Source organism: Ranitomeya variabilis, chromosome 2 (genome assembly GCF_051348905.1).
Source record: "Ranitomeya variabilis isolate aRanVar5 chromosome 2, aRanVar5.hap1, whole genome shotgun sequence".
Classification (NCBI taxonomy): domain Eukaryota; kingdom Metazoa; phylum Chordata; class Amphibia; order Anura; family Dendrobatidae; genus Ranitomeya; species Ranitomeya variabilis.
Window position 1 is genome coordinate 647117584 of NC_135233.1, and position 21446 is coordinate 647139029.

Sequence of the window (21446 nt, forward strand, 5' to 3'; positions counted from 1 at the left end):
TCAATGACCGCCGGTAAACTCGCTCGCGCATGCGCAGTGACACACCGACAGGAACTATGGCTCCTGTCAGTGTGTTGCTGCATCCGTGGAGAGCAGACATATCTCTGGATGTGTCTGTTCTCCATGGAAAATCTTCGTGGGATACGTGGCACTTAAATACGTGGCACTTAAATACGTGACACGTGTCACTTATACGTGATACGTGTCACTTAAATACGTGACACGTGTCACTTATACGTGATACGTGTCACTTAAATACATGATACGTGTCACTTAAATACGTGGCACGTGGCACTTAAATACGTGGCACTGAAATACGTGATACGTGGCACGTGGCACTGAAATACGTGGCACGTGGCACTGAAATACGTGGCACTGAAATACGTGGCACTGAAATACGTGGCACTGAAATATGTGGCACGTGGCACTGAAATACGTGGCACGTGGCACTGAAATACGTGGCACGTGGCACTGAAATACGTGGCACGTGGCACTGAAATACGTGGCACGTGGCACTGAAATACGTGGCACGTGGCACTTAAATACGTGGCACGTGGCACTTAAATACGTGGCACGTGGCACTGAGATACGTGGCACTTAAATACGTGGCACGTGGCACTGAAATACGTGGCACGTGGCACTGAAATATGTGGCACGTGGCACTGAAATACGTGGCACTTAGGCTATGTTCACATTTGCGTTGTGCGCAGCAGCGTCGGCGCCGCAACACACAACGCAAAGTAAAACGCAGCAAAACGCATGCACAACGCTGCGTTTTGCGCCGCATGCGTCCTTTTTTTGATTGATTTTGGACGCAGCAAAAATGCAACTTGCTGCGTCCTCTGCGCCCGGATGCGTGCGCTGCAGTGACGCATGCGGCGCAAAACGCGGAGCGCTGTCATTCAAAACACGTCCACTCATTTTGGTGTTTAGTCCCAAAATGGAGGATGGAAGAAGAAAAGGGTTGGCCAAGGAAATGACATCATTTCTTTTTTTTTTTTCCCCCACTGCAGTTAAAGCTTTATTTGTGTCAAACACAGACAATTTGCAGAGAAAACTGCATACAAAACGCACTAAAAAACGCACCAAAAAACGCACCAAAAACGCACCAAAAAACGCACCTGCGTTTTCTGCAGAGACCTGCAGATTCAGTCAGGAAAAAAAAAGGATGGAAATCCTGAACGTGTGAACATAGGTCCTCTTGCACGGCAGTCAAGCAGCTATGTGTAAGCTTTCAGCTCCCCGGCAAATCAAAGAAAATGCCTAAAATGATTCTCCTGTGCCATATTCTAATTGCCACGGTGCAGTCTCCTGGGCCCCACTGGTTTGTGCGTGGCACCTTCTATCACCCAGCAATAGTTGATCTTACTGCTTTGATGGAGGTCGATGACGTCTCCTCATCATTCATTTAGTGCTACAAATCTAAAGCCTGTGCAGTTAAAGTGAAATGCAAGAGAAATCTCTGCAATACGTCTTCTGCTGCACAACTCAGATGCGTGAACGCGACAATTACATTTGGCGTCATATATCTGATGATACTTGTTGTACCTCCATCTTCCCTTGTTAAGGGCCGCACGGGTAGAGGTGGTGGACTTCACAACTACTCTTAACTTCCAATTCATTCAGGCCACATAATTACAGGTGTGTTCTAACCTGACCAACCCAGGCTTCTTTCACCCAAGCCTCCAGATCTGGATTTACACTTATAGATAACACATTCAATAGGTGCCCTACTTGCCTTCTTTAAAGGAGTGCTTCTTCCACTGGGTATTTGGTTAGTTCATAACTTGCTACCTGAGTATAGTCTTCTCTCTTCTTCACACACATTGCCATTAACCCCTTTCTGCCATCGGACGGAATAGTACGTCCGATGGCAGAACCCCCGCTTTGATGCGGGCTCCGGCAGTGAGCTCGCATCAAAGCCAGTACATGCCAGCCTGCGCCTATTAACTAGTTAAATGCCACTGCCAAACGCTGAGAGCTAGATTTAACAAGCACTTCCTGCCATCCGGCTGGAAATACGTGCTCTGCTGAACCCCGTCACGTGATCGGGGGTCAGCGATGCGTTGGCATGACAGCCAGATGTCTCCTTGAGACCTTCATGTTTGTTGGTGCTAGATTGCTATGCAATCCAGTAATTCTGCTACATAGGGGTGATCTGAGCATCGCCTCTGTGTGGCAGAACCAAGAGAGTTGTGCCAGTCAGCTACTAGGGAAGGCTATTTAAAGCATTGCAAAAAAAAAAAGTTCAAATCACCCCCCTTTTTCGCCCCATTCAAAATAGAATGTTAAAAAGACCAAACATACACATATTTGGTATCGCCGTGGTCAGAATCGCCTGATCTAGCAATAAAAAAAGGATTAACCTGATCGCTAAACGGCATAATGAGAAAAAAATCAAAACGCCAAAATTTACGTTTTTTTGGTCTCCTCGACACTGCATTAAAATGTAATAATGGGCTATCAAAAGAACATATCTGCACCTAAATGGTATCATTAAAACGTCAGCTCGGCACACAAAAAATAAGCCCTCAGCCGACCCCAGATCACGAAAAATGGAGACGCTACGGGTATCGCAAAATTGCATATTTTTTTTTTTTTTTTAGCAAAAGTTTGGAAAATTTTTTCACCACTTAGATAAAAAAGAACCTAGACATGTTTGGTGTCTATGAACTCGTAATGTCCTGGAGAATCATAGTGGCAGGTCGGTTTTAGCATTTAGTGAACCTAGCAAAAAAGCCAAACCAAAAACAAGTGTGGGATTGCACTTTTTATTGCAATTTCACCGCACTTGAATTTTTTTTCCCGTTTTCTAGTACACGACATGGTAAAACCAATGGTGTCGTTCAAAAGTACAACTCGTCCTGCAAAAACTAAGCCATCACATGGCCATGTTGACGGAAAAATAAAAAAGTTATGGCTCTGGGAAGAAGGGGAGCGAAAAATGAAAACGCAAAAAGCTTCGGGGGTGAAGGGATTAAGCAATGCTGGCCTGCCAACATATGTTCCTTCTCTTTCTGTACTTTCCAGCAACTGACAAACAGGAACTAAGTTCTTGTGCCCACCTAACTCCTCCTATGATGGGCTGGCCCTATAAGTAACCTTTTTTCCGCAGGCTAACCATTACAGGCCATTCAGTAGATAAAACAACATATAAAACAGGATAGTGCATTTTATAAATACAAGGGTCTTCAGACGGAGTCTACCATCTTCTCTATGTCTTTACAAAAGCACAGACTTCTACAGGTACACTTCATTTTGCCTTGAGGGAACTAATGACCTGGAAATAAACTTTCACATTACAGGGCTTTGCACTCGGCAGGACACGGTGAAACGCGCCTGCACTGGTTTGTGCATAAACTGCACAGGCTCAAGATATGCAGCGCTGCGGGCATGACATGGATGATGTCATTCCCGTCCATCAAAAGAGCAAGAGCGCCTATTGTGGTTGAGAGGAGGGGGCAAGCACAGACCAGCCCCACCTCTCCGACCAGACCAATTCAATAAGCATGTAACCAAAAAGATCTATGGTCAAAAGGAAATCGCACTTCCTATCATGCCAGAGATACCAAAAAGAAAACGGAAGTCAAAAGCGAACAATTATATGCAATAAAAACAAATTTTATTTAGACAAGTAATAAGCACTAAAATGAGAAGTCAGTGTCACATGGCCAGGAACACAAAAGGTCTATAGGCTACATAGCATATGGGCAAAGTATGGGGGACAAGAGGAAATGTCCAATAGTACAAAATAAATTATGGAGCATGAAAACTGATATAACAAAAGTACAAAAAATAATAAGGTGCTACAGTCAAATCACTCAAATAACATGGGGAAATATCCTAGATAAAATGATAGCCCTGTGGCTAAATAGTCCAACAGTTCATTCTGTACAGTACAGTGTTAAAGGGAACCTGTCACCCCCCCCAGGCCCCATTAAGGTAAAAGACCCACCTTCAGCAGTGCTAAGGCTGCATTCTGTGAAGGCGGCTCTTATCTTTTTGCTCCCTAATAACGCTGAAATATTCACTTTTATAAATTGCGCGCCATACCTGTATTGAGTCCGGGGGGTACGTTTTCTCCCCCTGACTCGGCCGCCTCGCAGCCATCCATCGGGAGCCGCCTCCTCTGTTTCCTCACATCACCGGCGCCTGCGCTGTGCTCTCATTTTTCGGGCATGCGCCATGCTCTGCCCTGGAGCTCACATCAGCTCATGTACTGATATCGTGCCTGCGAGTAGCAGAGGCCCGAGATCCCGCCCCGCAGTGTGTTATGATGTATTCACACTACGGGGCTGGGAATCTGGCGCATGCGCAGTTAGTCTCTGCGACTGTCCCCATCTCCCTCCGCCTCTTTCCTCCAGTGTTATACGACTTGTCTGCAGCGTCGGAGTGATCCCAAGCTGAATGGTGGTGTGTAGGTTGGGCATAAGGCAAAGATGGGGGTGATGGGGACAGCTGCAGAGACTAACTGTGCAGGCGCCAGATTCCCAGCCCCGCAGTGTGAATACAGTGTGCTACACGCAGGCGCAATATCAGTACATCAGCTGATGCGAGTTCCAGGGCAACGTGCACGGCGCATGCCCAAAAAATGAGAGTACAGGATGGGGATGATTGACGGCTGGGAGGCGGTTGAGTTAGGGGGAGAAAACGCACCCCCTGGACTCAATACAGGTATGGCGCACAATTTATAAAAGTGAATATTTCAGCGTTATTAGGGATCTAAAACATAAGGGCCACCTACACAGAATGCAGCCTTAGGCCATGTGCACACGTTCAGGATTTTTAGCGTTTTTTCGCTATAAAAACGCGAAAAAAACGCTAACATATGCCTCCTATTTACAGTGTATTCCGCATTTTTTGTGCAAATGTTGCGATTTTTTCCGCGAAAAAATCGCATTGCGGAAAAAAAAGCAACATGTTCATTAAAAATGCGGAATTGCGGGGATTCCGCACACCTAGGAGTCCATTGATCTGCTTACTTCCCGCACGGGGCTGTGCACACCATGGAGGAAGTAAGCAGATTATGTGCGGTTGGTACCCAGGGTGGAGGAGAGGAGACTCTCCTCCACGCACTGGGCACCATATAATTGGTAAAAAAAAAAGAATTAAAATAAAAAATAGTCCTATACTCACCCTCGATGTCTTCCCGCCTCACCGCTGCATGCTGCCGCTTCGGTTCCTATAGCTGCTGTGCGGTGAAGGACCTGCCGATGACGTCACTGTCTTGTGATTGGTCGTGAGCGGTCATGTGACCGCTCACGTGACCGCGACGTCATGGAAGGTCCTGCGCGCGCACACCAGCTATAGGAAGAGGAACGGACGCCGCTGATGAGATGTCTGGGTGAGTATAACCATTTTTTTTATTTTTTTTATTATTTTTAAACATTCTATCTTTTACTATAGATGCTGCATAAGCTGCATCTATAGTAAAAAGTTGGTCACACTTGTCAAACACTATGTTTGACAAGTGTGACCAACCTGTCAGTCAGTTTTCCAAGTGATGCTACAGATCGCTTGGAAAACTTTAGCATTCTGCAAGCTAATTACGCTTGCAGAATGCTAAAAAAACGGGAAAAAAACGCAAAAAAAAAAATGCGGATTTCTTGCAGAAAATTTCCGGTTTTCTTCAGGAAATTTCTGCAAGAAATCCGGACGTGTGCACATACCCTAAGGCTATGTGCACACGTTCAGGATTTCTTGCAGAAAATTCAGGAGAATTCCGGACATTTTTTGCAAGAAATCCGCAAGAAAACAGTGTGCGTTTTTGCCGCGGTTTTTTCCGGACACTTCCCAATGCATTTTGGAGTGGGAAATCCGCAAAAAAAACGCAAAAAGATAGAGCATGTCCGGATTTTGTGCGGTATGCGTTTTTTTTGCGGAAAAAAACGCATCATGTGCACAGAACATGCGGAACTCATTCTAAATGATGGGATGCTTATTGTATGTGTTTTTTTTGCGGTTTTATAGCGTTTTTATCGGGAAAAACCGCGAAAAAACCGGAACGTGTGAACACAGCCTTAGCGCTGCTGAAGGTGGTTCTTTTACCTTAATGGGCCCTGGGGGGGACAGGTTCCCTTTAAGCCCCTAAATTGGTGAGGACGGAATCCCCAGGGGTTGCCGTATCTCATTGCCTTTTTTAGTCTGTGTATACTCATATGGTACTCTGCAACTTGTGTGACTACTTGGATAATATATGATGGATTCCATCCTCACCAACTTAAGGGCTTAGCACTGTACAGAATGAACTGTTGGACTATTTAGCAACAGAGCTTAAAGGGAACCTGTCTTTAGATTAATTCTGCCCGAACCATGGGCAGCGTGAATCGGAACCTGGCTGCGTGATTGTAGCCATTTATGTCTCCCTCTGAAACACTGCAGAGAAAAGCTAGCAGCACTGGCTGGCTTCTCTCTTCATGTTGATGGGTCTCTCCCAGCTTTTCAAACATTGTTTTCTCTGATTTGTAGGAACATTTGAGAGAGACATTCCTGACTGCAATCATTTAGTTCATGCCTACTGTGGTTAAGGGCAGCATGCATCTAATGAAAGGAACTCTATAAACGGTAACTGTTCTGAAGAAGCTGTCCTGTATGTACATGAGGCTTAACCCTATATCTGTGTTATATCCAGCATTTTCACCAGTTTTCCCCCTGGCAGACTCTATATCATAATTTGCAATTGACTCAGGGCTAGTGGGTGAAAACTAGCTTCTATGATGATTCCTGTTTCACATATCAGGCCTTAGCAGGAATCCAGCTCTGGAGGGAGGTAACAGATTTGCTAGAAAACTGCATGATCTTTGTGTTTTTGTGCTCTACTTCCCACTCCTCATCATTAAGTATAATGGAGGGTCAGTCTTGTCTTGTCTTGAGTAATGCGTTCAGAAGCCGGGGTGGAGGGCAGAGTAGTGTGTCAGAAGTGAAGAAAGAATCAAATATGTAATCTATATTACAAAGTTTCCTATATTTTTGCTTGTACTAATTTATACACAGTTTGCCAAAAGTACAGTTTCCGGGTAAAGTCCTCCCCACCACCCCATTACAGGATATCCATATCTGATTTCAGGGGTGCGTGAATTCAACTGATTGAAGGGGCCACTGTGGTCAAGCACCATATTTGCTTCTTAATTCACTAGACAAGGCTCCATACATACTGTAGTGGGTAAATTGGCCTGGTATTGTTGTTTAGCCCAATTCATTTTAACGGGACTGGGATGCAGAGAGCTACAGGTCCTTGCATAGAGCTACAGGTGCTTCTCACAAAATTAGACTATCATCAAAAAGTTAATTTACCGTATTTCAGTTCTTCAATACAAAAAGTCAAACATATATTATAGAGAGTCGTTACAAACAGAGTGATCTATTTCAAGTGTTTATTTCTGATAATGTTGTTGATTATGGCTTACAGCCGATGAAAACACAAAAGTAATTATCTCAGTAATTTAAGAATACTTTATAACACCAGCTTGACAAATTATTTTAAAATCCATAATGTTTGCCTACTGAAATGTAAGTTCAGTAAATGCACTTAACACTTGGTCGAGTCTCCTTTTGCATCAATTACTGCATCAATGCTGCGTGGAATGAAGGCGATCAGCCTGTGGTACTGCTGAGGTGTTAGGCTAGGTTCACATTGCGTTATTGGGTTAACGCTAACGGACAGCGTTGCACGGCGAAAATGTCGCAATTAACGCCGTGCAACGGGTCTGTTAGCGCACCCATTGACAGCAATGTTGTTCCTGCCTGAAGCGCATCGCTAGCGCGTGCCTTTTTCGGCTCGTGCTAGCGATGTGCCGTTCTTTTGTGGCACGCCTCGGACGCTGCTTGCAGCGTCCGCGGCGCGCCCGAGGTCCGTTCCCCGCTCTCGCAGATCGGGGATCTGCGAGAGCGGGGACCTTAGCGCGACCCCTAAACGCGGCCCCCACAAATACATTGCGTTAGCGCAATCCGCTAGCGCTAAACGGATTGCCCTAACGCAATGTGAACCTAGCCTTACGGAACCCCAGGTTGCTTTGATAGCAGCCTTCAGCTCGTCTGCATTGTTGGGTCTGGTGTCTCTCATCTTCCTCTTGACAATACCCCATAGATTATCTATGGGGTTAAGGTCAGCAAGTTTGCTGGCCAATCAAGCACAGTGATACTGTTGTTTTTTTAAACCAGGTATTGGTACTTTTGGCCGTGTGGACAGGTGCCAAGTCCTTCTGGAGAATGAAATTTCCATCTCCATGCTTTCCTCTGCCGACAAGCTTTTTGAAGTGCTCTAAAATTTCCTTTTTGAGGGCTGCGCTGAATTTGGTCTGGATAAAACTCAGTGGACCTACAGCAGCAGATGACATTGCTCCTCAAACCATCACTGATTGTGGAAACTTCACACTAGACCTCAAGCGTCTTTGATTGTGTGCCTCTCCACTCTTCCTCCAGACTCTGGGACCTTGATTTCCAAATGAAATGCAAAATTTACTTTCATGTGAAAACACCTTGGATCACTGAGCAACACTCTAGTTCTTTTTCTCCTTGGCCCAGGTAAGACGCTTCTGGTGTTGTCTCTTGGTCTTGAGTGGCTTGACACAAGGAATGCGACACTTGTAGCCATATCCTGGATATGGGTGGGGAATGTGGCTCTTGAAGTAATGACTCCAGCAGCCGTCCACACCTTGTGAATCTTCCCCAAATTTTTGCATGGCCTTTTCTGAACAAGCCTTTCAAGGCTGCAGTTACCCTGGTTGCTTGTTCACCTTTTTCTACCACACTTTTTCCTTCCACTCAACTTTCCATTAATAAGCTTGGATACAGCACTCTGTGAACAGCCAGCTTCTTTAGCATACCTTTTGTGGCTTCCCCTTCTTGTGGAGTGTGTCAATGACTGCCTTCTGGACATCTTCATCTGTCAAGTGATTGTGGAGCCTACCGAAACAAGGGACTAAGGGACCTTTTTAAATGCTTAGAAACTGAAGCCTTTGCTGGTGTGTTTTGTTAATTATTCTAATTTACTGAGATAATGACTTTTGGGTTTTCATTGGCTGTAAGCCATAATCATCAACATTAACAAAAATAAATACTTGAAATAGATCACTCTGTTTGTAATGAGTCTAATATTTGAGTTTCACTTTTTGTGTTGAATAACTGAAATTAATTAACTTTTTGATGATATTCTAATATTGTGAGAAGCACCTGTATCTGATGCACTAAGTGGAGTGAATTTTGATCTGCTCAGTGCTTCTCCCGGGGACCCATTTGTAGTTTTTTCCCGTCAAAATATGTCTACGTAGAACAGGAGGTCAGTGAACTATAGATAAGAAAAACACTATTTTCTGCTGCTGTTTTCCAAGAAAATAATTGAAATATTTAATACATTTTAATGCATTTACATGTGCTGTCAAGCAACATAGCTACATTTTTAGAAAATGCATGTGTAGTGCAGAGTTACGCATCTGCGCAAACTGGGTTGAGGATGGTCTGATGTCTGCTAACAGGTATGTGTTTGCCTGTTTGTACTATTGCTCTGAGCAGTTGCTGGCAGTAAACAGCTCGATTCCCGCTTTGCCTTTAAACATTTTCATACGGTTGATTAATTATGACTTAATGTCTGTTGCCTGCACTTACGTCAGAGTTAAGCTGTGTTAACATCTGCACCAGGATTTCTGTTTTCCTGTTTTGTTAGAGGAGCAGATAAATAAAATTCATGCTTCCAGTAAAAATAATGGAACCTGTTATAGAGTTTAAATGTGTTAACAGGTGTTCTGGAAAATTAAGTCCCATAGCACAATTTTTACACAAAACTAGATCTATTGAGCAATATAAATGTGTTACATCATTGTCCACCATGATCTTAAAAATATTTAGAATTTTTTTTTTTTGTCTCCCTTTTGTATTATCAGCCATTTTATCAAAGCTCTTCTCTACGTTACAGGCACATGCGTAAAACAGAAAATGCTGCTGGAGACCATCTGGATTGTGAGGCTGATGAGTTTTCAGATGAAACAAATGCCGGAACCTTCTATGGCACCTCTCCTCCCAGCACTCCCCGACAGATGAAGCGTATGTCAACTAAACATCAGCGGAACTGCACGGGGAGGCCAGTGACTCGGACTTTATGTAAAGGTCAGTTATTCACCAACATTGGCTTGTTCTCTGATTCCTTAAATGGTATTACATTACCCTACTTTTGACAAAGCAATTTAAACCGTATTTTTCAAACTACGTAAGACACTTTTTTCCTCCAAAATGGGGGGGTGCATCTTATCATATTGATGTACCTGTCTGGCTGTGGTGGGGAGGTGGGGAAGCGGCCAGTGGCAGAGCCGCGGGTCACAGGAGGCAGGAGCCGGCGGCTGCAGCTTACTCTTGTGCCCGCTACTAAAGAGAAATTAATATTCACTGCATTCCATGCCCATATCCGCCCTCGGCGTTCATTAGTAACCCCATAGTCATATTGTAATATAGATGACACAGTGAGAATTAAGTCCTTTATTTGAAATATAACTCCCACCCCCTTTTAGGGTATGTGCACACATTCAAAAGTTTTCGCGTTTTTTCACTATAAAAACGTGATAAAACTGCGAAAAAAAAATTCATTAAGCATCCTATAGTTAGAATGCAATCCGCAATTTTTGTGCACATGTTGCATTTTTTTCCGCAAAAAAAACGCATCGCGGAAAAAACGCAGCATGTTCATTAATTTTGCTGTATTTTTTAGTTTTTCCCTCTATTAGTCAATTGGGGAAACGCTGGAAAAAAACGCAAAAAATGCGCAAAAACTGCGAGAAAAATGTGAAAAAAAAGTGTGCGGATTTCCTGCGGAAAAAGTCCGTTTTTTGTCAAGAAATTTCTGCAAACATTCCTGACGTGCACATAGCCTTACCCATTTTCAAAAATGAAAAATAAAAACACCATATTCTTTACTTGAATATGAACTTTCTCATGATAACTGACATCAGTGAGGTCATCGGAGTTCATTGACTCTGAACTCCGCTCACCTTATTGATGTCATCGCTCTACGCTGCAGTTGAGTTCTCAGGCTGAACTCTGTGTTCATGGTTGGCAGTCAGATCATGCCACTGCTCAGCAGTGAAATTCAGATGTTGCACTGTTAGAACACATTGTGGTACATATGGATTATCGTGGGACAGGTGAAGAATATGGTGTTTTTGTTTTTTTTTTCTTTAGAGCCAGAATTGGCGCATCTAATAGATGCGCCTTTTCTGGGGCAACTACAGGCTGCTATTTCTAGGCTGGGGGGACCAATATCCGTGACCCCTTACCAGCCTGAGAATACCAGCCTCCAGCTGTCTGATTTAGCGTGACTGGTTGTCATAAATGTATTTACTTAATTTTCAACAGCGTGGGACTCCTCCATTTTTCATAACTAGCTAAGATCACTCTGATAGCAGCCCTCAGCTGGGCAAAAACAGGAGACCCCACACCTTTTTTTTTTTTTTTTAAACGTATTTATTGCATAGGTACCGACTGATAAATAATCTCATCATCGTACGCCTGCTCTCGCTGCTATCGACGAGACCGGGCATACAATGATGTGAAGTACTTTCATCAGTCTACGCCTGTGACCGGCGTTAACCTTTTGACCACTGTCACAGCTGCTGACTCACGCTAAGTGAAAATTGCAGCGGTAACTTGAAAGACTACTGCCAATCGGAGCCGCTGTTTCGTGTGCTGTCATAGAGATGACAGCGTGTAAAACACCGGGTGTTCGGGCCTGACATTCATTCGAATAGGGTCCTGTTTGGTACAAGCAGCTCTTGTAATCTATGCCTTTCTGGCAGCACTGTTGGAGGAGGGCCATTGGCGGACTAGGCTGACCAGGCTGGCCTTCTTACAAGCTGTTAACTCATACTTTTTAGGTTGGTGCGACACAGCAACCTTTTTGGCACATTATTTCATAGACCAGTCGTGCAACCATTTCATAGACCAGTCGTGCAAACATGCTGTCACATGACTATTTCAGACTTGGAATTTGGCTGAAAACCAACCAAATCAATGCCAAGACTTAGTAGGATTGGATTTTTAGTGGCATTTGTATCTTTGTTGTCTGACCTGTAGCCCTATGCTAATAGGAACTGTGTTCAGTGAGAACCTTTTATTTTAAAAGACACTTTAAAGGGAATGTGGTAATAGACAAAAATGTACAAATAGGGAAATAAAACTAGTATCTGGTTTTCAAAAGTAACAAAATGTATATTTGACATATTATTCCCTTTAATAAATCTGGATTAACCCCAAAATATTTGGTATATTTTTAGGATTTGTTGAACACATTTTTTTTTTTTTGTGTGAACATATAATCCTTTAAAACTGTTTTTATTACTTACCATAATATTAAACACTAACCCAGTGTGACAAACAATAATTAAATTGCATTAAAGAATTATAGCAATAAGTAACGCATGGTAGCATAGACCAAAGTGAACTACAGTATGCCTAGAAGGCCCCTACAATAATCCTAGCTGATTCCTGTTTGTCTGCGAAGGTTGGCACCCTAAAGAGTAAGGTTTTTTTTGGCGCCCCCACTCAACGAAGATTAACCCTGTCTTCCCTTGATGTCCCTTATTATAGGCTGGCTGGAAAGCATATAGATTTAAAGGGAACCTGTCACCCCCAAAATGGAAGGTGAGCTAAACCCACTGTCATCAGGGGCTTATCTACAGCATTCTGTAATGCTGTAGATAAGCCCCGATGTGTCCTGAAAGATGAGAAAAAGAGGTTAGATTATACTCACCTGGGGGTGGGCGGTTTGATCCGATGGGCGTCGCGGTCCGATCCGGTGCCTCCCATCTTCATAGGATGACGTCCTCTTCTTGTTTTCACGCTGCGGCACCGGCGCAGGCATACTTTGTCTGTCCTGTTGAGGGCAGAGCAATGTACTGCAGTGCACAGGTGCCGGGCCTCTCTGACCTTTCCCGGCGCCTGTGCACTGCAGTACTTTGCTCTGCCCTCAACAGGGCAGACAAAGTACGCCTGCGCCAGAGAGTGAAGACAAGAAGAGGATGTCATCGTAAGAAGATGGGAGGCCCCGGACCGGACCGCAGCGGGACCGCCCCTGGGTGAGTATAATCTAACTTCTTTTTCTTATCTTTCAGGATACATCGGGGGCTTATCTACAGCATTACAGAATGCTGTAGATAAGACCCTGATGCCGGTGGGCTTAGCTCACCTTCGATTTTGGGGGTGACAGGTTCCCTTTAAGATCAGAAATGAAGATATAGGTCAATTTGTGATATTGCTAAGCTAAAATGGATCAAGGAACATCCTCTTTCTCAGGAGCGGATGATAGATCTCCTGTTAGTATTTTGTGGAAAATAAACGAGATATACTAGAAAACAATAAAATTCCAATAGATGATCTGTCCCTATAATAACTAATAATGGGTAAGTGCCCTTTGGAATAAAACCTTATTATGAATAACAGTAGATGAAGGCAAGGGTGGAATAGGAATCCAGAATTATAGGTAACATATGAACAATAAAGTCTTAGATGCACCATGCTGAGGACTCATGAAAGAGTAAGGGACTTATCATGGAAACAGACTGCGTCTCAATGCGTTTGTCCATCCACACGGTTCCTCATGAGCCTGGCAGATAATAGCGATGCCAGAGATGCTATGATATTGTCAGCATACATGTTGGTCAAAGCCTGTGGGTTTAACCCCTTAATGACCGCCAATATGCCTTTTAACTGACCTAACTTCCTGAGCACCGGTGCCCAAAACTGGACACAGTATTCCATGTGCGGTCTAACTAGGGATTTGTACAGAGGCAGTATAATGCTCTCATCATGTGTATCCAGACCTCTTTTAATGCACCCCATGATCCTGTTTGCCTTGGCAGCTGCTGCCTGGCACTAGTAATCTGTTCAAAAGTTAGCGGCATTTATGTGGTATAAATACAAATTTTCATTTCTGTCATGCTACTTTGCATTAATTGCTGAAAAGCACCTGAAGAGTTAATAAACTACCTGACTGCAGTTTTCAATATGTCATGGGGTGCTGTTTTTAAAATGGTATAACTTTTGGGGGTTTCCCAATATATAGGACCCCTAAAGGCACTTCAAACATGGATAGGTCCCTTAAAACGGAGGTCCCCAACCGCCGGTCCGCGGACCAGGACCGGGCCGTTGGGGTTTTTCAGCCGATCCGCGGCGCCGCTGACAGCTACCGTATATACTCGAGTATAAGCCGAGATTTTCAGCCCAAATTTTTGGGCTGAAAGTGCCCCCTCGGCTTATACTCGAGTCACGGTCGGCGGGTGAGGGGGAGAGGGCGCTGAGGCATACTTACCTAGTCCCGGCGATCCTGACGCTCCCCCTGCCCGTCCCACGGTCTCCGGGTGCAGCAGCTCTTCCCCTGTACAGCGGTCACGTGGGACCGCTCATTAGAGAAATGAATAGGCTGCTCCACCTCCCATAGGGGCGGAGCCGCATAATTCATTTCTCTAATCAGGGGTGCTGGTGACCGCTGACAGAGGAAGAGGCTGCGGCACCGAAGACCATCTGTCCGGGGGAAGGAGCGGGACGCCGGGAGCAGGTAAGTATTACATAGTCACCTGTCCTCGTTCCACACGCCGGGCACCGCTCTGTCTTCCCGGCGTCTCTCCTCATTGACTGTGCAGGTCAGAGGGCGCGATGATGCATATAGTGTGCGCGCTGCCCTCTGCCTGATCAGTCAGTGCGGAGAGACGCCGGGACGGGACGTGAGGAGCTGCAAGCAAGAGAGGTGAGTATGTGTTTTATTATTTTTATTGCAGCAGCAGCACAGCTATGGGGCAATAATGGACGGTGCAGAGCACTATATGGCACAGCTATGGGGCAATAATAAACGGTGCAGAGCACTATATGGCACAGCTATGGGGCAATAATGGTGCAGAGCACTGTATGGCACAGCTATGGGGCAATAATGGTGCAGAGCACTGTATGGCACAGCTATGGGGCAATAATGGTGCAGAGCACTGTATGGCACAGATATGGGGCAATAATGGTGCAGAGCACTGTATGGCACAGCTATGGGGCAATAATGGTGCAGAGCACTGTATGGCACAGCTATGGGGCAATAATGGTGCAGAGCACTGTATGGCACAGCTATGGGGCAATAATGGTGCAGAGCACTGTATGGCACAGCTATGGGGCAATTATGAACGGTGCAGAGCACTGTATGGCACAGCTATGGGGCAATAATGGTGCAGAGCACTATATGGCACAGCTATGGGGCAATAATAAACGGTGCAGAGCACTGTATGGCACAGCTATCGGGCAATAATGGTGCAGAGCACTGTATGGCACAGCTATGGGGCAATAATGGTGCAGAGCACTATATGGCACAGCTATGGGGCAATAATGGTGCAGAGCACCAGGGAAACAAGCATGGTGCTCCCACTCATTCTGAACCTATGGTAAGTTGAATCACATTCTCATTATAAATGTCATAATTATATGATAAGTATGCACTAAGCTCCATCCCTCCATAACCCCACCCCCATATGACCAAAGCCCCGCCCCTGCCCCACCCCCACCGGGCCATGGAAAACTGGTCTTGCTTAAAGCCGGTCCCTGGTGCAAAAAAGGTTGGGGACCTCTGCCTTAAAAAAAAATACATTTTGTAAATTTCCTTGAAAAAAATGAAAAATTCCTGCTACATTTTTAAACCTCCTAAAATGCTAACAAAATAAAAGAACATTTTATAAATGGTGCTGATGTAAAGCAGACATCAGGTAAGTGTTATTTATTAATGTCTTGCTGTGGTATGACTCTCTGGATTAAAGGGATAATCACTCAAAGTTTGAAAATTGCTAATTTTTTTAAATGTTTCTCAAATTTCTGATATTTAGTATAAATAAACACAACATATCGACCTAAATTTATCATTATCATAAAGTACAATGTGTCACGTAAATACAAACTCAAAATCACTGGAATTTGTTGAAGGGTTCCAGAGTTATTACCACATAAAGTGACAGTGGTCAGATTTCAAAAATTTGGCTCCGTCACTAAGGGGTTAAATATCCCTTCATTAGTTGAAAGAAATATCAAAGCGCCCACCTCATAAATCCGGCAGTCTATTCACTGGGCTTCTCTGTCCGCTCTAGAGGCCAATCGAGTACACACATGCAGGGGTAGGCAGCCGACGTGTGTTTCACTCGGAGGTGCCGCCGCGTCACTTCCTGCAATACCCCTTCAATGTTTGGACCGTGCGCAATGGAGGCTGGTAGGCGCTCCACGTTGGACCACATCAGAAGTATCACGTCCCTTCCTGTGACATCCTGAATCTGAGTGACATGCGCAGTAAAAGTTGGAATACGTCCCAATGCACTCGGTAAATTGCCAACCTTTCCGCCAAGTAACAGATGTAGGTGAATCTTAACTGTGGCGTGTGTACATAGCTATCGGATAGCATATGGACCTACATGTTAACTATCCCAAATAACCATGCTGATATAGAAGGTGGGGTTCTCTAGACAAACTTTTCATACTCTTTTCTGCCAGAGCAGGACTCCGAGCATGAATATGTATATATGTGAATCATTTAGCTCTATGTTACAAGTAGTTGCACGTACAACAGAACCTCCAGCCAGTTCCCGCTGGCAGAAAGCGGTGTGCTTCCTGTGGGTTGTAGAACTCATTGCAGTGCATGTTACGTAGGATGTAAAGTACCGGTTCTCTTTTACACCAAAGCTAGAGTATTGCATCCGGCAATCCCTGTGTTCAATGCTGCCAACTTTATTTTTCATAGATGGCCAACTTTTTTTTTTTTGCAGACATTAGATGATCACAATAAATCTTTAAAATTATAAGGGATGTATGTCTACAGATGATAAGCTGTACTCACTGTGGACTCACTGTGGACTGTAAAATGGTGATAAAAAGCTGCACAAGTCTCTCCAGCTTCAAACAAAAATCCCTGACACACCATTTTTTTTTTTTTTAATACAGACAGGGGAAAAAAGCCTTATTTGTACTGACTGTCCAGGAATTTCTGGACAGATGACAACCCTGCTTGTGACCTTATTTAGACTAGCACAACAAATGTAATTACGGTATCCTTATATGTATGTTAGTAATATTTTTGTGGGTATGATTTTCCACATAAACATAAGGTCAGATTGGTACGGGTCTATTGAGATATACATGATTTTAAGGGCAAATGTATGATTTGCCCAGATCCATACTTACATTTTTTTCATTCTATTGAAAGAATCTCCTCTGACTCTGGACTAACCTAGTCATGAAATAATGCGCAGACACCCCTGCATTGTGCCATCATCAGTTATCCTGTCTGTAAATGAGTAAATCAACAGCACTGCACTATTTTTTTTATTCTGTAAATGGCAGTCTAGCACTGTCAGCATGATTGCAGTGTTAGTGTTCAGGGTCAAATACCTTAGATATGGGGGAAAAAGTGTCAATTTATTCAAAATTTTTAAAGGTAACCTGTCATTCGATTCACGCTGCCCAAAGCATGAATCAGAGACTGGCTGCATGGTTGCTGCCAGGTATGGCTGTCTTTTGGATTTCTCCACTGTTTCAGTGAAAGCCTATTATGACAATCCGGCCGGGGACAATAGCAAGAGACCTGTTAAGTGCGGCGTGGTCCCTGGCTGGCTTCTCCCCACATCGCTTTAGAAGATCGACAGGTCTCTCTGAAATTCGAGTGCTTCTGAGAAAAAAAAAAAACCCGGCTGCCATAGTACAAGCCCTTATACATGCTGCCCATGGACTTGGCGGTGTGAATCGAATGACAGGTTCTCATTAAAGGAATAACAGTGATTGAATATTATTTTACGGGGCAGTCAAATAATATACTAAAGTAGACTGATCGGGAGAACTGATGACAATCAGATATTGATATTTAAGCAAGATTCATCAGGGGACAATGCCTTTTTGACCTCCTCATGAAAGCATGTGCATGCATAGTGAAAATATTGCCATAGATATCTTTGGGCACCCAAAACAAATGTACCGTATATCATATACAGACTTGGGAGGGTTTACAAATCCAGGGTTTCTTCCAGCTCTCATCTTTTCTAGATACAGATGCTCTACAATCCTACAATCCTTTGCAGAAGAAACAGCAGTATTAGACCGGTACATTTAATGGTGGTAAAATAGACGTGCAATGGACCCCATTCACAAGGTTGGGTAATCAGTATATTTTGTGGTATCTTGGGTGAAAAATAGAACCTACATCACATGTTAAAGAATTTTTATGTACGGTACTTCTTAAAGTCAATGTTCTGTTTTTTTTCTTTACTCTTTCAGAAAAGATGAGCACACCAAATCAGACACCTCAGAAAGAAATAAGTAAAAGTACTGATAATGTAGAGGATCACAGCTATCGTCAGGAAAAGAAGAACAGAGCAACTCTCAGGACAACAGAAAGAGATCGCAAGAAAAATGTGCAATGTTCTTTTATGCTGGATCCAGGCTGTGGATCCTTGCCAAAAAAATCCATACCAGATGTTGACCTTAATAAGCCTTACCTCAGCCTTGGCTGCAGCAATGCAAAGCTACCAGTGTCTGTGCCTGTTCCTCTTGCCAGGACCACACGACAGACCTCAAGAACAGACTGCCCGGCTGACCGCTTGAAGTTTTTTGAGACTCTCCGGCTTTTGCTTAAGCTTACTTCAGTCTCCAAAAAGAAAGAAAGGGAACAAAGGGGTCAGGAAACCTCTTCTACGTGGTTTAACAGATCGAACGAACTCTTCTGGCTGGAGCTACAAGCCTGGCATGCCGGCCGCAGTATTAATGACCAAGACTTGTATCTCTATACAGCTCGACAGGCCATACCAGAAATTGTCAATGAAATACTAACTTTTAAAGTGAATTATGGGAGACTGTCTTCTGTCAGCAATGGGGGGGATCTCAATGGGACTTTCTCTGAAGGGTCATGTATCAGCCCTCATGAAGCTTTTGCAGAGGGTCACTCAAGCTATCATGACCACATCCAGAAACAAAGGGTTTCTTTTGAGCAAGTAAAACAGATAATGGAACTTCTGGAGTATATTGAGGCACTTTACCCATCTTTACAAGCTCTCCAGAGGGACTATGAAAAGTATGCTGCAAAAGACTTTCAAGCACGGGTGCAGGCACTCTGTTTATGGCTTAATATAACTAAGGACCTGAATCACAAGCTCAGGATTATGGGAACTGTTCTGGGTATCAAAAACCTTTCTGACATTGGCTGGCCAGTGTTTGAAATATCTTCACCTCGCCCATCAAATGGCCCAGAAGAAGAGGACACTGATCTACAACAGGAAGGGATTATGAGCACCGAAAGCTCAGGAACCTGTACAGAAGAAAGCGAAGATGAAAAAGAGGAGATGGACAATATGTTTAATGCCAGTGCTGACTCTGAAAATAACTTAAACTGCAAAGTAAAGGTTAATTTTAATAAAGAGGACAACAGCCTTTTGAAATTGGACAGATTTGTGTCGGAGGATGACTCGTGCTGGGCAACTTCTGAATGCAGCCATGACGGTGGCTGTAGTCGGGATTGTGTGACTTCGATATACAGACCATTTGTAGACAAGGCATTAAAGCAAATGGGACTGCGAAAGTTAATTTTAAGGCTCCATAAATTAATGGATGGCTCACTCCAGAGGGCACGCACAACTTTGATAAAGACTGATCATAAACTGGAGGTTAGTGTTCATGGGCTTCACATATATACATGTATTTACATAATATATGTAATATTTATCATGATACCTGTCAGAAGATTTCTTTACCCAAACAATGATATTTTACTCTTTAGTCCTGCGACATTTCAGAGAATACATAGTTTAAAAATCAATTTGACTGAGAAGAAGTCTAGGCACGAAGGTAAGAGAAGAAGAGTTCCCAAGACTTTATGCCAGAAAATCAATTTTAAGTAAGCAATAGGCTGATGTAGAATTATTGGGGTTTTTGTGACCCCTGCACCCTTTTGCTGAGCTGCACTTTTTTTTTAGAACAGAGCAGAAAAGTCACAAATTATGGCGTAAATATGTTGTGTCTTTTCATTTGGGCAATGATAAAGCCCCCCTTTGTCCCTAGACATATTTGATTTTTATGAGGGATGTCTGTATGTGAATCAGGCAGCTTAGATCTCCCTACAGATTTAATTTGAGGTCCGTTCTCTAGACAGTTAAGGTAGTATGGTACATCTGCTCACTCTGCTGTGCACGGATATAGACACTGGTACACTGCTGCTTTAAGAACTTCCTTTGGTTTATTATAGGCAGTATAAACCAAGGTATAGTAACGAAAATACAGCCCTCTGGGCAAAAACAGGAAAACAAAACAAAATGGTGACAGAAAACGCAGTCCTTCTGAGAGCGGGGTTCCTCCCACTCCCGGCTAGCAGAACACACACGGTTCAGGGTTTTAAGCACACAGTTTTCTAGATTGCTCCCTCTCCAGGCATACTCTGAACCATGAAGGCCATTTAAGACCCAGACCATGTGACTGATCACATGATTGTGACATCACCAAATTTCCTGTTGGCACACAGCAGTGCTTGGCTCTGTAGGTGTAGGTTTGTTTCATTTCTTTAAAATTATCTGCGTGCAAATCCAGACAGCAGACTGACATCTGATATTTCAAGTTATTGGAATGGGTGCGTGAGATTTAAAAGGAAAAAGAAAATGGTTTGATAGTTTCTTCCAAAAAAATGCCATCCTAGTTAGTGACCTGCATCTGGTATTGCATCTCATCACAGTAGATTCAATGGTGCAGATCTTCTGTGCCACATAGTATGGTGACTTTATGCCCAATACCAAACATTCAGCTTGATTTAGTATATATTGGAGACTTTTTCCTAGCACCTAGATGCCAAAGTAGAGGTGGGCAATTCATTTTCCCAACAGGCCACATGAGACCATGATTGTTGTGGGTGTCCGAACCAACAGGCTGCTCAATATTATTATTTTAGTAATATAATATATGGATTTTTATGACTTAATATTGAGCAAAATGAAGTCTAAGGCTACTTTCACACTAGCGTCGGGCTCGGCCCGTTGCTGTGCGTCGGGCCGACGTTCCCAACGCTAGCGTTGTCTCCGCCGCACAACGGGGGCAGCGGATGCATTTTTCCAGCGCATCCGCTGCCCCATTGTGAGGTGCGGGGAGGTGGGGGCGGAAAAAGCGGACCGTCGTGAGCAAAAAACGTTACATGTAGCGTTTTTTGCTCCCGACGGTCCGCCACTGCACGACGCATCCGTTGCACGACGGGTGCGAGGTGTGGCAATCCGTCACAATGCGTCGCTTAATGTTAATCAATGGTGAAAAAACGCATCCTGCAAACACTTTTGCAGGATGCGTTTTTTCGGCAAAACGACGCATTGTGACGGAATGCAGTTAACGCTAGTGTGAAAGTAGCCTAAGTAGCTGCTACTGCAAACACATGTTGGGATAGGGCTTATTGTAACATTTCTACCTGCAGAGGCTAATCAACAATATTTATT

The 21446-nt window shown here is 43.9% G+C and overlaps 1 protein-coding gene across 1 annotated transcript in view; it reads left to right on the forward strand.

Moving 5' to 3' along the window:
- The window catches only part of MAP3K4 (mitogen-activated protein kinase kinase kinase 4), a 143044-nt gene that overhangs the window by 43773 nt on the left and 77825 nt on the right, over nucleotides 1-21446 (forward strand). The window contains exons 2-3 of the mRNA XM_077289159.1: nucleotides 9911-10101; nucleotides 18262-19643. Coding sequence (XP_077145274.1) covers nucleotides 9911-10101; nucleotides 18262-19643 — 1573 coding nt within the window. The remainder of the gene's footprint in view (nucleotides 1-9910; nucleotides 10102-18261; nucleotides 19644-21446) is intronic.